Source organism: Oncorhynchus masou, chromosome 13 (genome assembly GCF_036934945.1).
Source record: "Oncorhynchus masou masou isolate Uvic2021 chromosome 13, UVic_Omas_1.1, whole genome shotgun sequence".
Classification (NCBI taxonomy): Eukaryota; Metazoa; Chordata; class Actinopteri; order Salmoniformes; family Salmonidae; genus Oncorhynchus; species Oncorhynchus masou.
In genome coordinates this window covers 97352544-97379071 of record NC_088224.1, presented here as the reverse complement: position 1 = coordinate 97379071, position 26528 = coordinate 97352544, and the positions used below count along the sequence as shown (strand labels likewise).

The 26528-nt window shown below is 45.4% G+C and overlaps 1 protein-coding gene across 2 annotated transcripts in view; it reads left to right on the top strand.

The window, feature by feature from the left end:
- LOC135553260 (rho GTPase-activating protein 42) overlaps positions 1–26528 on the top strand; it is a 240268-nt gene that overhangs the window by 104849 nt on the left and 108891 nt on the right. The window contains exons 5-11 of one of the 2 annotated variants that reach the window (XM_064985434.1): positions 7817–7918; positions 9162–9272; positions 9405–9509; positions 18773–18902; positions 20993–21093; positions 22799–22908; positions 23653–23712. In XM_064985434.1, the coding sequence (XP_064841506.1) occupies positions 7817–7918; positions 9162–9272; positions 9405–9509; positions 18773–18902; positions 20993–21093; positions 22799–22908; positions 23653–23712 (719 nt within the window). The remainder of the gene's footprint in view (positions 1–7816; positions 7919–9161; positions 9273–9404; positions 9510–18772; positions 18903–20992; positions 21094–22798; positions 22909–23652; positions 23713–26528) is intronic. The other variant, XM_064985435.1, reaches the window with a different exon arrangement.

Here is a 26528-nt window from a genome sequence, read left to right as displayed (position 1 = left end):
TCCGTGACTGGGCTGGTTTCCTTCTTGTAGTCCGTGATTGACTGTAGACCCTGCCACATACCTCTTGTGTCTGAGCCGTTGAATTGAGATTCTACTTTGTCTCTATACTGACGCTTATCTTGTTTGATAGCCTTACGGAGGGAATAGCTGCACTGTTTGTATTCGGTCATGTTACCAGTCACCTTGCCCTGATTAAAAGCAGTGGTTCGCGCTTTCAGTTTCACGCGAATGCTGCCATCAATCCACGGTTTCTGGTTAGGGAATGTTTTAATCGTTGCTATGGGAACGACATATTCAACGCACTTTCTAATGAACTCGCACACCGAATCAGCGTATTCGTCAATGTTGTTGTCTGATGCAATACGAAACTTGTCCCAGTCCACGTGATGGAAGCAGTCTTGGAGTGTGGAGTCAGCTTGGTTGGACCAGCGTTGGACAGACCTCAGCGTGGGAGCTTCTTGTTTTAGTTTCTGTCTGTAGGCAGGGATCAGCAAAATGGAGTCGTGGTCAGCTTTTCCAAAAGGGGGGCGGGGCAGGGCCTTATATGCGTCGCGGAAGTTAGAATAACAGTGATCCAAGGTTTTGCCAGCCCTGGTGGCGCAATCGATATGCTGATACATTTTAGGGAGTCTTGTTTTCAGATTAGCCTTGTTAAAATCCCCAGCAACAATGAATGCAGCCTCAGGATGTATGGATTCCAGTTTGCAAAGAGTCAAATAAAGTTTGTTCAGAGCCATCGATGTGTCTGTTTGGGGGGGATATATACGGCTGTGATTATAATCGAAGAGAATTCTCTTGGTAGATAATGCGGTCTATTTGATTGTGAGGAATTCTAAATCAGGTGAACAGAAGGATTTGAGTTCCTGTATGTTTCTGTGATCACACCACGTCTCGTTAGCCATAAGGCATACGCCCCCACCACTCTTCTTACCAGAAAGGTGTTTGTTTCTGTCGGCGCGATGTGTGGAGAAACCCGCTGGCTGCACCGCTTCGGATAGCGTCTCTCCAGTGAGCCATGTTTCCGTGAAGCACAGAACGTTACAGTCTCTGATGTCCCTCTGGAATGCTACCCTTGCTCTGATTTCATCAACCTTGTTGTCAAGAGACTGGACATTGGCGAGAAGAATGCTAGGAAGTGGGGCACGATGTGCCCGTCTACGTAGTCTGACCAGAAGACCGCCTCGTTTCCCTCTTTTACAAAGTCGTTTTTTTGGGTCGCCGGCTGGGATCCATTCCGTTGTCCTGGTTGAAAGGCAGAACACAGGATCCGCTTCGCGAAAGTCATATTCTTGGTCGTACTGATGGTGAGTTGACGCTGATCTTATATTCAGTAGTTCTTCTCAACTGTATGTAATGAAACCTAACATGACCTGGGGTAGTAATGTAAGAAATAACACGTAAAAAAACAAAAAACTGCATAGTTTCCTAGGAACGCGAAGCGAGGCGGCCATCTCTGTCGGCGCCGGAAGTATGTGGAATAGGGTGTGTCCACAGAGGAATAGGGTGTATCCACAGATGAATAGGGTGTATCCACAGAGGAATAGCGTGTGTCCATAGAAAAATAGGGTGTATCCACATAGGAATAGGGTGTGTCCATAGAGGAATAGGGTGTATCTACAGAGGAATAGCGTGTGTCCATAGAGGAATAAGGTGTATCCACCGAGGAATAAGGTGTATCTACAGAGGAATAGCGTGTGTCCATAGAGGAATAGGGTGTATCCACCGAGGAATAGGGTGTATCCACAGAGGAATAGGCAGAGGAATAGCGTGTGTCCATAGAGGAATAGGGTGTAACCACCGAGGAATAGGGTGTCCGTAGAGGAATAGGGTGTCACAGAGGAATAGGGTGTATCCACAGAGGAATAGGGTATCCGTAGAGGAATAGGGTGTATCCACAGAGGAATATGGTGTGTCCATAGAGGAATAGGGTGTATCCACAGAGGAATAGGGTGTGTCCACAGAGGAATATGGTGTATCCACAGAGGAATAGGGTGTGTTCATAGAGGAATAGGGTGTATCCACAGAGGAATAGGGTGTGTCCATAGAGGAATAAGGTGTGTCCATAGAGGAATAGGGTGTATCCACGGAGGAATAGGGTGTGTCCATAGAGGAATAGGGTTTGTCCATAGAGGAATAGGGTGTGTCCATAGAGGAATAGGGTGTGTCCATAGAGGAATAGGGTGTATCCACAGAGGAATAGGGTGTATCCATAGAGGAATAGGGTTTGTCCATAGAGGAATAGGGTGTGTCCATAGAGGAATAGGGTGTGTCCATAGAGGAATAGGGTGTGTCCATAGAGGAATAGGGTGTATCCACAGAGGAATAGGGTGTGTCCATAGAGGAATAGGGTTTGTCCATAGATGAATAGGGTGTGTCCATAGAGGAATAGGGTGTGTCCATAGAGGAATAGGGTGTGTCCATAGAGGAATAGGGTGTATCCACAGAGGAATAGGGTTTGTCCATAGAGGAATAGGGTTTGTCCATAGAGGAATAGGGTTTGTCCATAGAGGAATAGGGTGTGTCCATAGAGGAATAGGGTGTATCCACAGAGGAATAGGGTTTGTCCATAGAGGAATAGGGTGTATCCACAGAGGAATAGGGTGTGTCCATAGAGGAATAGGGTGTATCCACAGAGGAATAGGGTGTATCCACAGAGGAATAGGGTGTACATAGAGGAATAGGGTTTGTCCATAGAGGAATAGGGTTTGTCCATAGAGGAATAGGGTGTATCCACAGAGGAATGGGGTTTGTCCATAGAGGAATAGGGTTTGTCCATAGAGGAATAGGGTTTGTCCATAGAGGAATAGGGTGTATCCACAGAGGAATAGGGTGTATCCACAGAGGAATAGGGTGTATCCACAGAGGAATAGGGTTTGTCCATAGAGGAATAGGGTGTATCCACAGAGGAATAGGGTGTGTCCATAGAGGAATAGGGTGTGTCCATAGAGGAATAGGGTGTGTCCATAGAGGAATAGGGTGTGTCCATAGAGGAATAGGGTGTATCCATAGAGGAATAGGGTGTGTCCATAGAGGAATAGGGTTTGTCCATAGAGGAATAGGGTGTATCCACAGAGGAATAGGGTATGTCCACAGAGGAATAGGGTGTACACAGAGGAATAGGGTTTGTCCATAGAGGAATAGGGTGTATCCACAGAGGAATAGGGTTTGTCCATAGAGGAATAGGGTTTGTCCATAGAGGAATAGGGTTTGTCCATAGAGGAATAGGGTGTATCCACAGAGGAATAGGGTGTATCCATAGAGGAATAGGGTGTGTCCATAGAGGAATAGGGTGTATCCACAGAGGAATAGGGTGTATCCATAGAGGAATAGGGTTTGTCCATAGAGGAATAGGGTTTGTCCATAGAGGAATAGGGTTTGTCCATAGAGGAATAGGGTGTATCCACAGAGGAATAGGGTTTGTCCATAGAGGAATAGGGTTTGTCCATAGAGGAATAGGGTTTGTCCATAGATGAATAGGGTTTGTCCATAGAGGAATAGGGTGTATCCACAGAGGAATAGGGTGTGTCCACAGAGGAATAGGGTGTACATAGAGGAATAGGGTTTGTCCATAGAGGAATAGGGTTTGTCCATAGAGGAATAGGGTGTATCCACAGAGGAATAGGGTTTGTCCATAGAGGAATAGGGTTTGTCCATAGAGGAATAGGGTTTGTCCATAGAGGAATAGGGTGTATCCACAGAGGAATAGGGTGTATCCACAGAGGAATAGGGTTTGTCCATAGAGGAATAGGGTGTATCCACAGAGGAATAGGGTGTGTCCATAGAGGAATAGGGTGTGTCCATAGAGGAATATGGTGTGTCCATAGAGGAATAGGGTGTGTCCATAGAGGAATAGGGTGTATCCATAGAGGAATAGGGTGTGTCCATAGAGGAATAGGGTGTATCCACAGAGGAATAGGGTGTGTCCACAGAGGAATAGGGTGTACATAGAGGAATAGGGTTTGTCCATAGAGGAATAGGGTGTATCCACAGAGGAATAGGGTGTATCCACAGAGGAATAGGGTTTGTCCATAGAGGAATAGGGTGTTTCCACAGAGGAATAGGGTGTGTCCATAGAGGAATAGGGTGTGTCCATAGAGGAATAGGGTGTGTCCATAGAGGAATAGGGTGTATCCATAGAGGAATAGGGTGTGTCCATAGAGGAATAGGGTTTGTCCATAGAGGAATAGGGTGTGTCCATAGAGGAATAGGGTTTGTCCATAGAGGAATAGGGTGTTTCCATAGAGGAATAGGGTGTGTCCATAGAGGAATAGGGTGTGTCCATAGAGGAATAGGGTGTGTCCATAGAGGAATAGGGTGTGTCCATAGAGGAATAGGGTTTGTCCATATAGGAATAGGGTGTATCCACAGAGGAATAGGGTTTGTCCATAGAGGAATAGGGTTTGTCCATAGAGGAATAGGGTTTGTCCATAGAGGAATAGGGTGTATCCACAGAGGAATAGGGTGTATCCACAGAGGAATAGGGTGTATCCACAGAGGAATAGGGTTTGTCCATAGAGGAATAGGGTGTACCCACAGAGGAATAGGGTGTGTCCATAGAGGAATAGGGTGTGTCCATAGAGGAATAGGGTGTGTCCATAGAGGAATAGGGTGTATCCATAGAGGAATAGGGTGTGTCCATAGAGGAATAGTGTTTGTCCATAGAGGAATAGGGTGTGTCCATAGAGGAATAGGGTGTGTCCATAGAGGAATAGGGTGTGTCCATAGAGGAATAGGGTGTGTCCATAGAGGAATAGGGTGTGTCCATAGAGGAATAGGGTGTGTCCATAGAGGAATAGGGTTTGTCCATAGATGAATAGGGTGTATCCACAGAGGAATAGGGTGTATCCACAGAGGAATAGGCAAAGTGAGAGTATATACTCGAAAATAAGACCACGAAATGAGGAGGTCAATATGAGAGTGTCAGCAACATGTTTTAAATGTAATTTGCTACATGAGGCTTATTTGACCGAATAGAAGTTTTGTAATGGTGTGGTTGTTATCCTCTTGCGTCGAGTAATCCCGTATCCGGGATCCTATTTATAGCCTCAAGCTCATTACCATAACGCAACGTTAACTATTCATGAAAATTGCAAATGAAATGAAATAAATATATTTGCTCTCAAGCTTAGCCTTTTGTTAACAACACTGTCATCTCAGATTTTCAAAATATGCTTTTGAACCATAGTTAAACAAGCATTTGTGTAAGAGTATTGATAGCTAGCATAGCATTAAGCCTAGCATTCAGCAGGCAACATTTTCACAAAAACAAGAAAAGCATTCCATTAAAATCATTTACCTTTGAAGAACTTCAGATGTTTTCAATGAGGAGACTCTCAGTTAGATAGCAAATGTTCAGTTTTTCCAAAAATATTATTTGTGGAGGACAAATCGCTCCGTTTTGTTCATCAAGTTTGGGTAAGAAAAAACCCCGAAAATTCAGTCATTACAACGCAAACTTTTTTCCAAATTAACTCCATAATATCGACAGAAACATGGCAAACGTTGTTTAGAATCAATCCTCAAGGTCTTTTTCACATATCTATTCGATGATAAATCATTCGTGGCAGTTGACTTTCTCCTCTGAAGAAAATGGAAACGCGCATGGAGCTGGAGATTACGCAATAATTTCGACGGAGGACACCGGGCGGACACCTGTTAAATGTAGTCTCTTATGGTCAATCTTCCAATGATATGCCTACAAATACGTCACAATGCTGCAGACACCTTGAGGAAACGACAGAAAGTACAGGCTCATTCCTGGCGCATTCACAGCCATATAAGGAGACATTGGAACACAGCGCATTCAAAATCTGGACCATTTCCTGTATGAAATTTCATGTTGGTTTTGCCTGTAGCATTAGTTCTGGGGCACTCACAGATAATATCTTTGCAGTTTTGGAAACGTCTGAGTGTTTTCTTTCCAAAGCTGTCAATTACATGCATAGTCGAGCATCTTTTCGTGACAAAATATCTTGTTTAAAACGGGAACGTTTTTTATCCAAAAATTAAAAGAGCGCCCCCTATCTCGAAGAAGTTATGAATGGACTGATATAAGAGGACGTAGGTGGCATTTCGACATCTTTATATCAGAGTTGTGCCTGTTGTTCACACAATTATTTGTCCTCTCATTGGCTAGAATGGTCCCATCTGATCTCGCCTCCTCCCGTTTGCCTTCCATCTTTGAGGACATGTATTTCCATTGTGAGAACAGTCACTCGATTATCTTGTCAAAATAATAGAAAAAATAATACATAAATATATATATAGATAGAGAGAGAGAGAGAGAGAGATTTATTTTTTACTCAAACAGAGTCTCAATTTCCTGTTGAGAGTTAGAATATTAGAATACACAAGGTGCAATTGCGAAACTTGGTTGAGTTTCCGAAGTTTTGTTGTTGTTATGACAGTCACTAATATAGTCCGTGTCAACAAACATTGTTTTTTTTTGTAAGTTAGTCTAGCCGGCCAGCTATCTAAGCTTGTAGTAATCATTGTCGAAGTACTGCCCAGGGGGCCCATAATGATTTTGTGAGTCACTCTCACTCAGATATCATATTAAAAACGGAAAACATTTCCTCTCCGCCCCATGGCAATATTGCAAGATTTGTTTTTCTCCTCTGTCAAGACAGGTTCTTCTGAAATGTTTTGCTCCAGAGGTGGGTGTAGCTTAGAGGCTTCAAAAGGCTAGGGCCAGCTCTGACTGCTTAGGGCCTTCAAAAGGCTAGGGCCAGCTCTGACTGCTTAGGGCCTTCAAAAGGCTAGGGCCAGCTCTGACTGCTTAGGGCCTTCAAAAGGCTAGGGCCAGCTCTGACTGCTTAGGGCCTTCAAAAGGCTAGGGCCAGCTCTGACTGCTTAGGGCCTTCAAAAGGCTAGGACCAGCTCTGACTGTATAGGGCCTTCAAAAGGCTAGGGCCAGCTCTGACTGTATAGGGCCTTCAAAAGGCTAGGGCCAGCTCTGACTGTATAGGACCTTCAAAAGGCTAGGACATTCAAAAGGCTAGGGCCAGCTCTGACTGTATAGGACCTCCAAAAGGCTAGGACATTCAAAAGGCTAGGACCTTCAAAAGGCTAGGGCCAGCTCTGACTTCTTAGGGCCTTCAAAAGGCTAGGGCCAGCTCTGACTCCTTAGGGCCAGCTCTGACTGCTTAAGACCGTCAAAAGGCCAGGGCCAGCTCTGACTGCTTAGGGCCAGCTCTGACTGCTTAAGACCGTCAAAAGGCCAGGGCCAGCTCTGACTGCTTAGGACCTTCAAAAGGCTAGGACCTTCAAAAGGCTAGGGCCAGCTCTGACTGCTTAAGACCGTCAAAAGGCCAGGGCCAGCTCTGACTGCTTAGGACCTTCAAAAGGCTAGGACCTTCAAAAGGCTAGGGCCAGCTCTGACTGTATAGGACCTTCAAAAGGCTAGGACCTTCTAAAAGCTAGGGCCAGCTCTGACTGCTTAAGACCGTCAAAAGGCCAGGGCCAGCTCCGACTGCTTAGGGCCTTCAAAAGGCTAGGACCTTCTAAAAGCTAGGGCCAGCTCCGACTGCATGTGTGTGGTATGGATGTGGGTAGCAGACCCGCGAGCCACTGTGGGCCCCACATGATAAGTTCAGATTTCTTTGTTGTCCATCCCTGGGCTAGAGGGAGTTTCCACCATATGTATTATTCCAGTAATGTCCTTTCAAATCAGCGAATGGAAGTTAACAAGGACAAACTTGGAGAAGGAGGACAGATAATTGGGACATAGCTACAGTAATGTTTGTCAAGAGACTGGTATATCACGTTGCACTGTGTGTTGAGGAGTTTCTATGTTTTAATCTGTTGTCTTTCTCAGGAAGGGAAGAAGAAGTTTGACAAGGAGACAGAGAAATACTACACCGTTCTAGAGAAGCATCTGGCCTTGTCTTCCAGGAAGAAAGAGCCGTTCTTACAAGAGGTATGTCCCAGTTACGAGACAAAACAAGAGGTATGTCCCAGTTACGAGACAAAACAAGAGGTATGTCCCAGTTACGAGACAAAACAAGAGGTAAGTCCCAGTTACGAGACAAAACAAGAGGTATGTCCCAGTTACGAGACAAAACAAGAGGTGTGTCCCAGTTACGAGACAAAACACGAGGTAAGTCCCAGTTACGAGACAAAACAAGAGGTAAGTCCCAGTTATCCCAGTTACGAGACAAAACAAGAGGTAAGTCCCAGTTATCCCAGTTACGAGACAAAACAAGAGGTAAGTCCCAGTTACGAGACAAAACAAGAGGTAAGTCCCAGTTATCCCAGTTACGAGACAAAACAAGAGGTATGTCCCAGTTACGAGACAAAACAAGAGGTAAGTCCCAGTTATCCCAGTTACGAGACAAAACAAGAGGTATGTCCCAGTTACGAGACAAAACAAGAGGTAAGTCCCAGTTACGAGACAAAACAAGAGGTGGGTCCCAGTTATCCCAGTTACGAGACAAAACAAGAGGTAAGTCCTTGTTACTAGACATCACGTTGCTAACTATGAGCACATGTTATATCTGCTTCAAGCACCTGGACAGGCCTTTGTGATGAATGGATGTCTGTGTCCTAAATGGCCCTAGTTAAATGTAGTGCACTATATAGGAAACACAGCTTTTCTAAGGTCACCTGCACAATGTCAACACTGTTTATCCTGCTGGTTACCCAGTACCTTCACAGACAAACACACGGAAGAGTGCTCTCTAAACCCGGATGGTGTAACCATTAACCCTTTCTCAAATAGCCTCCACAGTACACAGACGCAACACAGACATGCATTCACACACACAGAGACATGTACGTGCCCATGCACACACACACACACACACACACACACACACGCATGCATACGCACACACACAGTTATACACACACACAATTACACACGTATCCACACACACAAACACACACACTGCCTTTCCCTTTGTCCTAACGTTAACCTGTTGTTTGTTAACCTGCAGGCAGCCCCCCCCACACACACACTGCCTTTCCCTTTGTCCTAACGTTAACCTGTTGTTTGTTAACCTGCAGGCAGACCCCCCCCCCACACACACACACACTGCCTTTCCCTTGGTCCTAACGTTAACCTGTTGTTTGTTAACCTGCAGGCAGACCCCCCCCCCCACACACACACACACTGCCTTTCCCTTGGTCCTAACGTTAACCTGTTGTTTGTCAACCTGCAGGCAGACACACAGATTGACAGGGAGAGGCAGGTGTTCTATGATGCTTCCCTGGAGTATGTCTTCAAGATTCAGGAGGTCCAAGAGAAGAAGAAGTTTGAGTTTGTGGAACCGGTAAAGTAAAGGTTTTAGTATCCAGCTCGGAGTGAAGTACTCCGTTTGGGAGTCAGTCAACAACCGCTAAATGTTCAAGTTTATACAGCCGTACATTAGTGAGGATTTCGTGTTCTCTTTTGTCCCTCTCAGCTGCTGGCCTTCCTGCAGGGTCTGTTCACGTTCTACCACGAAGGATATGAGCTCGCTCACGAGTTTGAGCCTTACAAACAGCAGCTCCAGTTCAACCTGCAGAACGTAAGTAGCCCTGGTCCCAGATCAGACCTGTAGTCTTTACTAAGTAGCCTGGTCCCAGATCAGACCTGTAGTCTTTACTAAGTAGCCTGGTCCCAGATCAGACCTGTAGTCTTTACTAAGTAGCCTGGTCCCAGATCAGACCTGTAGTCTTTACTAAGTAGCCTGGTCCCAGATCAGACCTGTAGTCTTTACTAAGTAGCCTGGTCCCAGATCAGACCTGTAGTCTTTACTAAGAAGTAATAAAGAAAAATGAAAAAGTAACAAAATAAAATAACAATACCCGAGGCTACATATATACAGGGGGTACCGGTACAGAGTCAATGTGGAGGCTATATACAGGGTGTTACGGTACAGAGTCAATGTGGAGGCTATATACAGGGGGTACCGGTAGAGAGTCAATGTGGAGGCTATATACAGGGTGTTACGGTACAGAGTCAATGTGGAGGCTATATCCAGGGGGTACCGGTACAGAGTCAATGTGGAGGCTATATACAGGGTGTTACGGTACAGAGTCAATGTGGAGGCTATATACAGGGTGTTACGGTACAGAGTCAATGTGGAGGCTATATACAGGGGGTACCGGTACAGAGTCAATGTGGAGGCTATATACAGGGTGCTACGGTACAGAGTCAATGTGGAGGCTATATACTGTGTGTTACGGTACAGAGTCAATGTGGAGGCTATATACAGGGGGTACCGGTACAGAGTCAATGTGGAGACTATATACAGGGGGTACCAGTACAGAGTCAATGTGGAGGCTATATACAGGGTGTTACGGTACAGAGTCAATGTGGAGACTATATACAGGGGGAACCGGTACAGAGTCAATGTGGAGGCTATATACAGGGGGTACTGGTACAGAGTCAATGTGGAGGCTATATACAGGGTGTTACGGTACAGAGTCAATGTGGAGGCTATATACAGGGTGTTACGGTACAGAGACAATGTGGAGGCTATATACAGGGTATTACTGTACAGAGTCAATGTGGAGGCTATATACTGTGTGTTACGGTACAGGGTCAATGTGGAGGCTATATACAGGGGGTACTGGTACAGAGTCAATGTGGAGGCTATATACAGGGGGTACTGGTACAGAGTCAATGTGGAGGCTATATACTGTGTGTTACGGTACATAGTCAATGTGGAGGCTATATACAGGGGGTACCGGTACAGAGTCAATGTGGAGGCTATGTACAGGGTGTTACGGTACAGAGTCAATGTGGAGGCTATATACAGGGTGTTACGGTACAGAGTCAATGTGGAGGCTATATACTGTGTGTTACGGTACAGAGTCAATGTGGAGGCTATATACAGGGGGTACCGGTACAGAGTCAATGTGGAGACTATATACAGGGGGTACCAGTACAGAGTCAATGTGGAGGCTATATACAGGGTGTTACGGTACAGAGTCAATGTGGAGACTATATACAGGGGGTACCGGTACAGAGTCAATGTGGAGGCTATATACAGGGGGTACTGGTACAGAGTCAATGTGGAGGCTATATACAGGGTGTTACGGTACAGAGTCAATGTGGAGGCTATATACAGGGTGTTACGGTACAGAGTCAATGTGGAGGCTATATACAGGGTATTACGGTACAGAGTCAATGTGGAGGCTATATACTGTGTGTTACGGTACAGAGTCAATGTGGAGGCTATATACAGGGGGTACTGGTACAGAGTCAATGTGGAGGCTATATACAGGGGGTACTGGTACAGAGTCAATGTGGAGGCTATATACTGTGTGTTACGGTACATAGTCAATGTGGAGGCTATATACAGGGGGTACCGGTACAGAGTCAATGTGGAGGCTATGTACAGGGTGTTACGGTACAGAGTCAATGTGGAGGCTATATACAGGGTGTTACGGTACAGAGTCAATGTGGAGGCTATATACTGTGTGTTACGGTACAGAGTCAATGTGGAGGCTATATACAGGGGGTACCGGTACAGAGTCAATGTGGAGACTATATACAGGGGGTACCAGTACAGAGTCAATGTGGAGGCTATATACAGGGTGTTACGGTACAGAGTCAATGTGGAGACTATATACAGGGGGTACCGGTACAGAGTCAATGTGGAGGCTATATACAGGGGGTACTGGTACAGAGTCAATGTGGAGGCTATATACAGGGTGTTACGGTACAGAGTCAATGTGGAGGCTATATACAGGGTGTTACGGTACAGAGTCAATGTGGAGGCTATATACAGGGTATTACGGTACAGAGTCAATGTGGAGGCTATATACTGTGTGTTACGGTACAGAGTCAATGTGGAGGCTATATACAGGGGTACTGGTACAGAGTCAATGTGGAGGCTATATACAGGGGGTACTGGTACAGAGTCAATGTGGAGGCTATATACTGTGTGTTACGGTACATAGTCAATGTGGAGGCTATATACAGGGGGTACTGGTACAGAGTCAATGTGGAGGCTATGTACAGGGTGTTACGGTACAGAGTCAATGTGGAGGCTATATACAGGGTGTTACGGTACAGAGTTAATGTGGAGGCTATATACAGGGGGTACCGGTACAGAGTCAATATGGAGGCTATATACAGGGGGTACCGGTACAGAGTCAATGTGGAGGCTATATAGAGGGGGTACCAGTACAGAGTCAATGTGGAGGCTATATACAGGGGGTACCGGTACAGAGTCAATGTGGAGGCTATATACAGGGTATTACGGTACAGAGTCAATGTGGAGGCTATATACTGTGTGTTACGGTACAGAGTCAATGTGGAGGCTATATACAGGGGGTACCAGTACAGAGTCAATGTGGAGGCTATATACAGTGGGTACCAGTACAGAGTCAATGTGGAGGCTATATACAGGGGGTACCAGTACAGAGTCAATGTGGAGGCTATATACAGGGTGTTGCGGTACAGAGTCAATGTGGAGACTATATACAGGGGGTACCGGTACAGAGTCAATATGGAGGCTATATACAGGGGGTACCGGTACAGAGTCAATGTGGAGGCTATATAGAGGGGGGTACCAGTACAGAGTCAATGTGGAGGCTATATACAGGGGGTACCGGTACAGAGTCAATGTGGAGGCTATATACAGGGTATTACGGTACAGAGTCAATGTGGAGGCTATATACTGTGTGTTACGGTACAGAGTCAATGTGGAGGCTATATACAGGGGGTACCAGTACAGAGTCAATGTGGAGGCTATATACAGTGGGTACCAGTACAGAGTCAATGTGGAGGCTATATACAGGGGGTACCAGTACAGAGTCAATGTGGAGGCTATATACAGGGGGTACTGGTACAGAGTCAATGTGTGGCTATATACAGGGGGTACCGGTACAGAGTCAATGTGGAGACTATATACAGGGGGTACCAGTACAGAGTCAATGTGGAGGCTATATACATGGTGTTGCGGTACAGAGTCAATGTGGAGACTATATACAGGGGGTACCGGTACAGAGTCAATGTGGAGGCTATATACAGGGTGTTACGGTACAGAGACAATGTGGAGGCTATATACAGGGTATTACGGTACAGAGTCAATGTGGAGGCTATATACTGTGTGTTACTGTACAGAGTCAATGTGGAGGCTATATACAGGGGGTACTGGTACAGAGTCAATGTGGAGGCTATATACTGTGTGTTACGGTACATAGTCAATGTGGAGGCTATATACAGGGGGTACTGGTACAGAGTCAATGTGGAGGCTATGTACAGGGTGTTACGGTACAGAGTCAATGTGGAGGCTATATACAGGGTGTTACGGTACAGAGTTAATGTGGAGGCTATATACAGGGGGTACCGGTACAGAGTCAATGTGGAGGCTATATACAGGGGGTACCGGTACAGAGTCAATGTGGAGGCTATATACAGGGGGGTACCAGTACAGAGTCAATGTGGAGGCTACATACAGGGGGTACCGGTACAGAGTCAATGTGGAGGCTATATACAGGGGGGTACCAGTACAGAGTCAATGTGGAGGCTATATACAGGGGGTACCAGTACAGAGTCAATGTGGAGGCTATATACAGGGGGTACTGGTACAGAGTCAATGTGTGGCTATATACAGGGGGTACCGGTACAGAGTCAATGTGGAGGCTATATACAGGGTGTTACGGTACAGAGTCAATGTGGAGGCTATATACAGGGTGTTACGGTACAGAGTCAATGTGGAGGCTATATACAGGGTGTTACGGTACAGAGACAATGTGGAGGCTATATACAGGGTATTACGGTACAGAGTCCGCGTGGAGGCTATATACTGTGTGTTACGGTACAGAGTCAATGTGGAGGCTATATACAGGGGGTACTGGTACAGAGTCAATGTGGAGGCTATATACAGGGGGTACTGGTACAGAGTCAATGTGGAGGCTATATACTGTGTGTTACGGTACAGAGTCAATGTGGAGGCTATATACAGGGGGTACTGGTACAGAGTCAATGTGGAGGCTATATACAGGGGGTACTGGTACAGAGTCAATGTGGAGGCTATATACTGTGTGTTACGGTACAGAGTCAATGTGGAGGCTATATACAGGGGGTACTGGTACAGAGTCAATGTGGAGGCTATGTACAGGGTGTTACGGTACATAGTCAATGTGGAGGCTATATACAGGGTGTTACGGTACAGAGTTAATGTGGAGGCTATATACAGGGGGTACCGGTACAGAGTCAATGTGGAGGCTATATACAGGGGGGTACCAGTACAGAGTCAATGTGGAGGCTATATACAAGGGGTACCGGTACAGAGTCAATGTGGAGGCTATATACAGGGTATTACGGTACAGAGTCCGCGTGGAGGCTATATACTGTGTGTTACGGTACAGAGTCAATGTGGAGGCTATATACAGGGGGTACTGGTACAGAGTCAATGTGGAGGCTATATACAGGGGGTACTGGTACAGAGTCAATGTGGAGGCTATATACTGTGTGTTACGGTACAGAGTCAATGTGGAGGCTATATACAGGGGGTACTGGTACAGAGTCAATGTGGAGGCTATGTACAGGGTGTTACGGTACATAGTCAATGTGGAGGCTATATACAGGGTGTTACGGTACAGAGTCAATGTGGAGGCTATATACAGGGGGGTACCAGTACAGAGTCAATGTGGAGGCTATATACAGGGGGTACCGGTACAGAGTCAATGTGGAGGCTATATACAGGGTATTACGGTACAGAGTCAATGTGGAGGCTATATACTGTGTGTTACGGTACAGAGTCAATGTGGAGGCTATATACAGGGGGTACCAGTACAGAGTCAATGTGGAGGCTATATACAGGGGGTACCAGTACAGAGTCAACGTGGAGGCTATATACAGGGGGTACCGGTACAGAGTCAATGTGGAGGCTATATACAGGGGGTGCAAGAACAGAGACAATGTGGAGTACAGGAGGGGACTGAGTTGCAGAGGGGGGTGTTAAGTCCCAGAGTCCTCAGCTTAGTGATGAACTTTGTGGGCAATGTGGTGTCGAACACTGAGCTGTAGTTTCGGTATGGCAACAATAGTTAAATGAGTTTTCTAAAGTATGAGCCCAAAGCAGTACTGTAGCTCCAGCTTCAATCTACAGTATTCATATCATATTTTGTAACTCTTAACAACCTGAGGGGTTGTGTAGCACTCTCAGGCCCACTAAAGCATAAGATCCCACAGCAAAATGAAAATGTACTTAACTCCAGAATGTATTGAACGGAGAAATATTGATGTGTCTCTTTGGGTGGTGAAGCCTGAACACCAACCTGGAGAAGTCTTGATGCTCTGCCTTCTTACCAACACTACCAACAAGGCAGGTCCTACAGGCCCTAGTTTCTGCCTTCTTACCAACACTACCAACAAGGCAGGTCCTACAGGCCCTAGTTTCTGCCTTCTTAACAACACTACCAACAAGGCAGGTCCTACAGGCCCTAGTTGCTGCCTTCTTAACAACACTACCAACAAGGCAGGTCCTACAGGCCCTAGTTTCTGCCTTCTTAACAACACTACCAACAAGGCAGGTCCTACAGGCCCTAGTTGCTGCCTTCTTAACAACACTACCAACAAGGCAGGTCCTACAGGCCCTAGTTTCTGCCTTCTTAACAACACTACCAACAAGGCAGGTCCTACAGGCCCTAGTTTCTGCCTTCTTAACAACACTACCAACAAGGCAGGTCCTACAGGCCCTAGTTTCTGCCTTCTTAACAACACTACCAACAAGGCAGGTCCTACAGGCCCTAGTTTCTGCCTTCTTAACAACACTACCAACAAGGCAGGTCCTACAGGCCCTAGTGTCCGCCTTCTTAACAACACTACCAACAAGGCAGCTCCTACAGGCCCTAGTTTCTGCCTTCTTAACAACACTACCAACAAGGCAGGTCCTACAGGCCCTAGTTTCTACCTTCTTAACAACACTACCAACAAGGCAGGTCCTACAGGTCCTAGTTTCTGCCTTCTTAACAACACTACCAAAAAGGCAGCTCCTACAGGCCCTAGTTTCTGCCTTCTTAACAACACTACCAACAAGGCAGGTCCTACAGGCCCTAGTTTCTACCTTCTTAACAACACTACCAACAAGGCAGGTCCTACAGGCCCTAGTTTCTGCCTTCTTAACAACACTACCAACAAGGCAGGTCCTACAGGCCCTAGTTTCTGCCTTCTTAACAACACTACCAACAAGGCAGGTCCTACAGGCCCTAGTTTCTGCCTTCTTAACAACACTACCAACAAGGCAGGTCCTACAGGCCCTAGTTTCTGCCTTCTTAACAACACTACCAACAAGGCAGGTCCTACAGGCCCTAGTGTCTGCCTTCTTAACAACACTACCAACAAGGCAGCTCCTACAGGCCCTAGTTTCTACCTTCTTAACAACACTACCAACAAGGCAGGTCCTACAGGCCCTAGTTTCTGCCTTCTTAACAACACTACCAACAAGGCAGGTCCTACAGGCCCTAGTTTCTACCTTCTTAACAACACTATCAACAAGGCAGGTCCTACAGGCCCTAGTTTCTGCCTTCTTAACAACACTACCAACAAGGCAGGTCCTACAGGCCCTAGTTTCTACCTTCTTAACAACACTACCAACAAGGCAGGTCCTACAGGCCCTAGTTTCTGCCTTCTTAACAACACTACCAACAAGGCAGGTCCTACAGGCCCTAGTTTCTGCCTTCTTAACAACACTACCAACAAGGCAGGTCCTACAGGCCCTAGTTTCTGCCTTCTTAACAACACTACCAACAAGGCAGGTCCTACAGGCCCTAGTTTCTGCCTTCTTAACAACACTACCAACAAGGCAGGTCCTACAGGCCCTAGTTTCTGCCTTCTTAACAACACTACCAACAAGGCAGCTCTGACAGGCCCTAGTTTCTGCCTTCTTAACAACACTACCAACAAGGCAGCTCCTACAGGCCCTAGAACTAATGGGGATCCATAATAAACCCCAGGAAGATTAGCTGCTGCCTTGACAGGAACTAATGGGGATCCATAATAAACCCCAGGAAGAGTAGCTGCTGCCTTGGCAGGAACTAAAGGGGATCCATAATAAACCAAAGGAAGAGTAGCTGCTGCCTTGACAGGAACTAATGGGGATCCTTAATAAACCCTAGGAAGAGTAGCAGCTGCTTTGACAGGAACTAATGGGGATCCATAATAAACCCCAGGAAGAGAAGCTGCTGCCTTGGCAGGAACTAATGGGGATCCTTAATAAAAACCAGGAAGAGTAGCTGCTGCCTTGACAGGAACTAATGGGGATCCATAATAAATGCAACATACAAATACAGCAGACTGGAGGTTGTTCAGGTTGAACCCACAGCAGACTGGAGGTTGTTCAGGTTGAACCCACATCAGACTGGTTGTTGTTCAGGTTGAACCCACAGCAGACTGGAGGTTGTTCAGGTTGAACCCACAGCAGACTGGTTGTTGTTCAGGTTGAACCCACAGCAGACTGGAGGTTGTTCAGGTTGAACCCACAGCAGACTGGAGGTTGTTCAGGTTGAACCCACAGCAGACTGGAGGTTGTTCAGGTTGAACCCACAGCAGACTGGAGGTTGTTCAGGTTGAACCCACAGCAGACTGGAGGTTGTTCAGGTTGAACCCACAGCAGACTGGAGGTTGTTCAGGTTGAACCCACAGCAGACTGGTTGTTGTTCAGGTTGAATTCACAGCAGACTGGTTGTTGTTCAGGTTGAACCCACAGCAGACTGGAGGTTGTTCAGGTTGAACCCACATCAGACTGGTTGTTGTTCAGGTTGAACCCACAGCAGACTGGAGGTTGTTCAGGTTGAACCCACAGCAGACTGGATGTTGTTCAGGTTGAACCCACTGCAGACTGGTTGTTGTTCAGGTTGAACCCACAGCAGACTGGAGGTTGTTCAGGTTGAACCCACATCAGACTGGTTGTTGTTCAGGTTGAACCCACAGCAGACTGGTTGTTGTTCAGGTTGAACCCACATCAGACTGGTTGTTGTTCAGGTTGAACCCACTGCAGACTGGTTGTTGTTCAGGTTGAACCCACTGCAGACTGGTTGTTGTTCAGGTTGAACCCACAGCAGACTGGTTGTTGTTCAGGTTGAATTCACAGCAGACTGGTTGTTGTTCAGGTTGAACCCACAGCAGACTGGTTGTTGTTCAGGTTGAATTCACAGCAGACTGGTTGTTGTTCAGGTTGAACCCACTGCAGACTGGATGTTGTTCAGGTTGAACCCACTGCAGACTGGTTGTTGTTCAGGTTGAATTCACAGCAGACTGGATCTTGTTCTCTCGTGAGACTGAGGCTTTGAGAAAATGTGAAAAGGCATTCCACACATAGCGCACTTCTTTTGGACAGAGACCAATGCGGCTTTATAGGGAATAGGGTGCCATTTTGGAAGCACACAACAGTGTGCCATGTGGACTTGCTCAGTGAAATATATCTTCAACTGAGTTTTTTTTCATCTGCCTCCGTGGAGTATCGTTTAATGTCTATCAACATCTTTTGATATCTTTTAATAATGTATATTCTTCCTCAGTATGTCCCAGTGGGTCACCAGAAAAAGGCTTTTATAATGTATGGTGTATTGCTGTTGGTGTTACTGTGTTTAATAACTACACAACAGCTTTAATGGTAGCATCTGCATGTGTTGCCTGTTATGATGCATGCTCTCTCTTGTTGATACATGGAAGCTGGTTTTGCGCCAATCTCTATCTTTTGATCTGTGTGTGTGTGTGTGTGTGTGTGTGTGTGTGTGTGTGTGTGTGTGTGTGTGTGTGCGTGTGTGCGTGTGTGTGTGTGTGTGTGTGCGTGTGCGTGTGTGCGTGTGTGTGTGTGTGTGCATACAGACGAGGAACAACTTTGTGAGTACGAAGCAGGAGGTAGAGAAACTGATGAAGAGAATCAGATCAGCTGATCAGGACTACAAACCTCCAGGGCAGTGGACCATGGAGGGTTTCCTCTACGTCCAGGAGAAACGTGAGTCTAACCTCTAACTCCTAATCCCAGACCCCTAAACCTCTAACTCCTAATCCCAGACCCCTAAACCTCTAACTCCTAATCCCAGACCCCTAAACCTCTAACTCCTAATCCCAGACCCCTAAACCTCTCTCCTAATCCCATACCCCTAAACCTCTAACTCCTAATCCCAGACCCCTAAACCTCTAACTCCTAATCCCAGACCCCTAAACCTCTAACTCCTAATCCCAGACCCCTAAACCTCTAACTCCTAATCCCAGACCCCTAAACCTCTAACTCCTAATCCCAGACCCCTAAACCTCTAACTCCTAATCCCAGACCCCTAAACCTCTAACTCCTAATCCCAGACCCCTAAACCTCTAACTCCTAATCCCAGACCCCTAAACCTCTCTCCTAATCCCATACCCCTAAACCTCTAACTCCTAATCCCAGACCCCTAAACCTCTAACTCCTAATCCCAGACCCCTAAACCTCTAACTCCTAATCCCAGACCCCTAAACCTCTAACTCCTAATCCCAGACCCCTTAAACCTCTAACTCCTAATCCCAGATCCTAAACCTCTAACTCCTAATCCCAGACCCCTAAACCTCTAACTCCTAATCCCAGACCCCTAAACCTCTCTCCTAATCCCAGACCCCTAAACCTCTAACTCCTAATCCCAGACCCCTAAACCTCTAACTCCTAATCCCAGACCCCTAAACCTCTAACTCCTAATCCCAGACCCCTAAACCTCTCTCCTAATCCCAGACCCCTAAACCTCTAACTCCTAATCCCAGACCCCTAAACCTCTAACTCCTAATCCCAGACCCCTAAACCTCTAACTCCTAATCCCAGATCCTAAACCTCTAACTCCTAATCCCAGATCCTAAACCTCTAACTCCTAATCCCAGATCCTAAACCTCTAACTCATAATCCCAGACCCCTAAACCTCTAACTCTGAGAATGTAACTCTGACTCTGAGAATGTGACTCTGAGAATGTAACTCTGACTCTGAGAATGTAACTCTAACTCTGAGAATGTAACTCTGACTCTGAGAATGTAACTCTGACTCTGAGAATGTAACTCTAACTCTGAGAATGTAACTCTGACTCTGAGAATGTAACTCTGACTCTGAGAACAAACCTCTGACTCTGAGAATGTAACTCTGACTCTGAGAATGTAACTCTGACTCTGAGAACAAACCTCTGACTCTGAGAATGTAACTCTGACTCTGAGAATGTAACTCTGACTCTGAGAATGTAACTCTGACTCTGAGAACAAACCTCTGACTCTGAGAATGTAACTCTGACTCTGAGAATGTAACTCTGACTCTGAGAACAAACCTCTGACTCTGAGAATGTAACTCTGACTCTGAGAATGTAACTCTGACTCTGAGAACAAACCTCTGACTCTGAGAATGTAACTCTGACTCTGAGAATGTAACTCTGACTCTGAGAATGTAACTCTGACTCTGAGAACAAACCTCTGACTCTGAGAATGTAACTCTGACTCTGAGAACAAACCTCTGACTCTGAGAATGTAACTCTGACTCTGAGAATGTAACTCTGACTCTGAGAATGTAACTCTGACTCTGAGAATGTAACTCTGACTCTGAGAATGTAACTCTGACTCTGAGAATGTGACTCTGAGGACAAAACTCTGACTCTGAGAATGTAACTCTGACTCTGAGAACACAGCTGTAACTCTAGGATCATAACTCTGACTCTGAGAACCAAACTCTGAGAACTCAACTCTATCTCATTATATTTCCTCATCCAGCTTTGATGTGCTCTCAAACTTGAACTGGAGGAAATTCCCTGAATACTGGAAACTTTATCTCAGATGATAAACAACAACAACATGTTGTTTTATCTTAATTAGGAATTTAATTTCAGAAGTCTTTCCAGAACATTGTGGTTTCAGGAAGCAATCATGGCTTAGCTTGGCTGTTGTTGTTTCCGTCCCAAATAACAGCCTATATAGTGCACTACAGAGCACTACAGGCCCTTGTCAGAAGTAGTGCACTATATAGGGAATAGGTGCCTTTTTAAATGTATTTGTTGTTCTTTCATGACCAATCATGGCTGTGTTGTTCCTTCTCTCTGTGTCAGGGCCGCTGGGATGCACGTGGACGCGACACTACTGTACGTATGAGAAGAGCAGCAAAGCCTTCACCATGACCACCTTTGAAACCAAATCAGCTGGCAAACAGGTAGTGTATACTGTAGTACACAGGCATCTACTGGGCGGTGATAAACACTATATTATTAGTGTCGAGAGTTTTTACTGACCAGGAAATACTCTGGGCCCTAGTTCTAGACTATAAACTAGAGCTGACCAGGAAATACTCTGGGCCCTAGTTATAGACTATAAACTAGAGCTGACCAGGGAATACTCTGGGCCCTAGTTCTAGACTATAAACTAGACCTGACCAGGAAATACTCTGGGCCCTAGTTCTAGACTATAAACTAGAGCTGACCAGGAAATACTCTGGGCCCTAGTTCTAGACTATAAACTAGACCTGACCAGGAAATACTCTGGGCCCTAGTTCTAGACTATAAACTAGACCTGACCAGGAAATACTCTGGGCCCTAGTTCTAGACAATAAACTAGAGCTGACCAGGAAATACTCTGGGCCCTAGTTCTAGACTATAAACTAGACCTGACCAGGAAATCCCTCTGTTGTGTTCTACACCAGTCTAATCATTAATCCCTTTGTTGTGTTCTACACCAGTCTAATCATGAATCCCTCTGTTCTGTTCTACACCAGTCTAATCATGAATCCCTCTGTTGTGTTCTAGACCAGTCTAATCTTGAATCCCTCTGTTGTGTTCTACACCAGTCTAATCATGAGTCCCTCTGTTGTGTTCTAGACCAGTCTAATCATGAATCCCTCTGTTCTGTTCTACACCAGTCTAATCATGAATCCCTCTGTTGTGTTCTAGACCAGTCTAATCTTGAATCCCTCTGTTGTGTTCTACACCAGTCTAATCATGAATCCCTCTGTTGTGTTCTAGACCAGTCTAATCATGAATCCCTCTGTTGTGTTCTAGACCAGTCTAATCATGAATCCCTCTGTTGTGTTCTACACCAGTCTAATCATGAATCCCTCTGTTGTGTTCTACACCAGTCTAATCATGAATCCCTCTGTTGTGTTCTAGACCAGTCTAATCATGAATCCCTCTGTTGTGTTCTAGACCAGTCTAATCATGAGTCCCTCTGTTGTGTTCTACACCAGTCTAATCATGAATCCCTCTGTTGTGTTCTACACCAGTCTAATCATGAATCCCTCTGTTGTGTTCTACACCAGTCTAATCATGAGTCCCTCTGTTGTGTTCTAGACCAGTCTAATCATGAATCCCTCTGTTGTGTTCTAGACCAGTCTAATCATGAATCCCTCTGTTGTGTTCTACACCAGTCTAATCATGAATCCCTCTGTTGTGTTCTAGACCAGTCTAATCATGAATCCCTCTGTTGTGTTCTACACCAGTCTAATCATGAGTCCCTCTGTTGTGTTCTAGACCAGTCTAATCATGAATCCCTCTGTTGTGTTCTACACCAGTCTAATCATGAATCCCTCTGTTGTGTTCTAGACCAGTCTAATCATGAATCCCTCTGTTGTGTTCTACACCAGTCTAATCATGAGTCCCTCTGTTGTGTTCTACACCAGTCTAATCTTGAATCCCTCTGTTGTGTTCTACACCAGTCTAATCATGAATCCCTCTGTTGTGTTCTACACCAGTCTAATCATGAGTCCCTCTGTTGTGTTCTACACCAGTCTAATCATGGATCCCTCTGTTGTGTTCTACACCAGTCTAATCATGAATCCCTCTGTTCTGTTCTACACCAGTCTAATCATGGATCCCTCTGTTGTGTTCTAGACCAGTCTAATCATGGATCCCTCTGTTGTGTTCTAGAATGGTCTGGTGGTGAGTCCATCTGAGATGTTCAAGCTGAAGTCCTGTATCCGAAGGAAGACTGACTCCATCGACAAGCGTTTCTGCTTTGACATCGAAGTGGTGGAGAGGTCTGTCATCATTATTCATCTCAGCATTTGTATGAATCATCTTTTTAATATTAAAATGCCGTTCCTATTTAGCCTGCTGGTCCCTGCGCTGTCTGTGCTCTAGCCAAATGGCTATGACTATGGCATGGCAACGGTAGTCAATGATGATGACAGTAACAGACCCAGTTGTCATCGTAATGATTGTTATCATCAGACAAGTGCTGGTTCCACTGCAGTCACTTGGGACTGATTGCAACTTTGTGGGATTTGAAAAGACAGACGCCTGAATTGATAAAACAAGTGGATGTCCCTTTACATTAACTGTTTAAGCTCCCTGTTCAAACCTGATTGGACGTTTTTAACTCCCTTTTCAAACCTGATTGGACGTGTTTAACTCCCTGTTCAAATCTGATTGGACGTTTTTAACTCCCTGTTCAAACCTGATTGGACGTTTTTAACTCCTTGTTCAAACCTGATTGGACGTTTTTAACTCCCTGTTCAAACCTGATTGGACGTTTTAAACTCCCTGTTCAAACCTGATTGGACGTTTTTTAGCTATTGTTATTATTAGTGTGTGGATGTGTTTAGATGTTTTCAGCTCTGTTCGTGTCCTGCATGTTCTTCTCAGTGTCCTTTCACTGAAGCCTGTTTGACTAAATGTGCCATCTAGTAAGCAGTCTTTATACGTACAATTCTCTTGTTTCAGTTTTCTGTTATTTGTACCCATTTCTTCTTCTCTCTCTGTGTTTCTTCGTGTCGATGTAGAACTGACATCTGTCAAGGAACTCTTTTCCGACCTCTTCAGTTAAAGTTCTGTAAAGGCCGGTATGTGACCAGTGACGTTACTATACTGTTACTATACTGTCCCCTCTCTCTCAGAGCAGTGAGCATGTTACTGCAGCGATGAGCATGTTACTGCAGCGATGAGCATGTTACTGCAGCGATGAGCATGTTGCTGTAGCGATGAGCATGTTGCTGCGGCGATGAGCATGTTGCTGTGGCGATGAGCATGTTGCTGCGGCGATGAGCATGTTGCTGTAGCGATGAGCATGTTGCTGTAGCGATGAGCATGTTGCTGCGGCGATGAGCATGTTGCTGTGGCGATGAGCATGTTGCTGTAGCGATGAGCATGTTGCTGTAGCGATGAGCATGTTGCTGTAGCGATGAGCATGTTGCTGTGGCGATGAGCATGTTGCTGCAGCGATGAGCATGTTGCTGTAGCGATGAGCATGTTGCTGTGGCGATGAGCATGTTGCTGTAGCGATGAGCATGTTGCTGCATGTGTTCACGGCTGATAGTCGTACCCTTTCATTCACTCACTGAATCTATCAAACTTTACAACTTCAAATTAACTTTGAATAAAATACATTGTTTTTTTTGTTTGTTTTTATCTTTCCATTCCACCAATCACAATCACCGAATCAGACTTCACCAATCACAATCAATTTTGATGGGAAAGGAAAGCGTGACACAAAAATAATATTCCACTTGATTAATTTCTTCTCATCTGCAATTACTATAATAATTTATTGATTTCAATAATATCATTCTGACTTTAAGTAATGGAGTCATTCGTCAACTTGATTCAAATTGTACAATTGTCAGATTTCAGAGCCCCTTAATGCATGGGGGGAACATTGTTGATTTTAATACGACCTTAAATGTTTGACTAGTACAGTAAGACGGACAGGAAGAGGCAGACAGACATTCAGATGCAGATCAAACCAGTCCTGGAGAACAAGGGGGAAAGCCATTGATCAAGTGGTTTTAATTGATGAGATGATGGCATCAGCACATTCAGGCCTTCGCTCGGCTGGGTCGGTGCGTGGAGAGGGAGGGTGTAGCAGTAGCTAACCATCAGACCTGGATTCAAATACTATTTGAAATCTTTCAAAACATTTCAGCTTTTGTTCTATTGAGCCTCGGATGCCAGATGGTCGACAGTTTGGGGAATTTTTAGGTTTTAATTAATACAGGCAAACATAAAAAAACACAAAGTCTTCAATTTTTTCAAAAAGAGTATTTGAACCCAGGTCTGGTCAGAGCAGCTCTCTCTCTTCATCTCCAATCTGATGCGATGCTGAGGTGAGCATGGACATTAACTCCTGTTTAACTGGCTGGGTAGCTAACTAATTTATCACCTGAAAGATCAGATATGCCACAAGGTGCTTGTTCTAACCACAAGGGCAACGTGGAGCCACGACCCCAGTCATCTTCCTGTACGGTGTACATTTGAGGACATCCTTATCCTCAAGCCTCACCCTGGGATACGGTGGAGTTGCCGCTGATCTTCGGTCAGCTTTATTTATTTTCCCCCACTAATCGTTAGTATTGGGGGAGGGGAAGCTGATCCTAGATCTGTACCTAGGGGAAGGTATACCCAGGAGCCCTCACACACCAGAGTGTGGCATGAGGCTTGCGACTGACGTTGTCCTAAAATGGAGACCGTATGTTCATCTCCAGCTCATCCATTCATCATCATTACATTACACTTGCTGTCTGGGTGTTCTGAGTCACCAGAGCAGTCGCTCTATTCCAACACGTCAGCAGCATCGGCTGCAGCATCTAGCTACATGGCTTTCAGCTAGTGCTAACTCTTACTACTAGTTTTCAGCTAGCGCTAACTCTTACTACTAGCTTTCAGCTAGCTCTAACTCTTACTACTAGCTTTCAGCTAGCGCTAACTCTTACTACTAGCTTTCAGCTAGCGCTAACTCTTACTACTAGCTTTCAGCTAGCGCTAACTCTTACTACTAGCTTTCAGCTAGCGCTAACTCTTACTACTAGCTTTCAGCTAGCGCTAACTCTTACTACTAGTTTTCAGCTAGCGCTAACTCTTACTACTAGTTTTCAGCTAGTGCTAACTCTTACTACTAGCTTTCAGCTCGCGCTAACTCTTACAACTAGTTTTCAGCTAGCGCTAACTCTTACTACTAGCTTTCAGCTAGCGCTAACTCTTACTACTAGCTTTCAGCTAGCGCTAACTCTTACTACTAGCTATCAGCTAGCGCTAACTCTTACTACTAGCTATCAGCTAGCGCTAACTCTTACTACTAGCTATCAGCTAGCGCTAACTCTTACTACTAGCTTTCAGCTAGCGCTAACTCTTACTACTAGCTTTCAGCTAGCGCTAACTCTTACTTCTAGCTTTCAGCTAGCGCTAACTCTTACTACTAGCTTTCAGCTAGCGCTAACTCTTACTACTAGTTTTCAGCTAGCGCTAACTCTTACTACTAGCTTTCAGCTAGCGCTAACTCTAACTACTAGCTTTCAGCTAGCGCTAACTCTTACTACTAGCTATCAGCTAGCGCTAACTCTTACTACTAGCTTTCAGCTAGCGCTAACTCTTACTACTAGCTTTCAGCTAGCGCTAACTCTTACTTCTAGCTTTCAGCTAGCGATAACTCTTACTACTAGCTTTCAGCTAGCGCTAACTCTTACTACTAGTTTTCAGCTAGCGCTAACTCTTACTACTAGCTATCAGCTAGCGCTAACTCTTATTACTAGCTTTCAGCTAGCGCTAACTCTTACTACTAGCTTTCAGCTAGCGCTAACTCTTACTACTAGCCGGTGAGCGGAATGTTGGGAATGCATCAATATATGAGTTCATGTTAACATTTATTTACTATTGCCTGGATGCT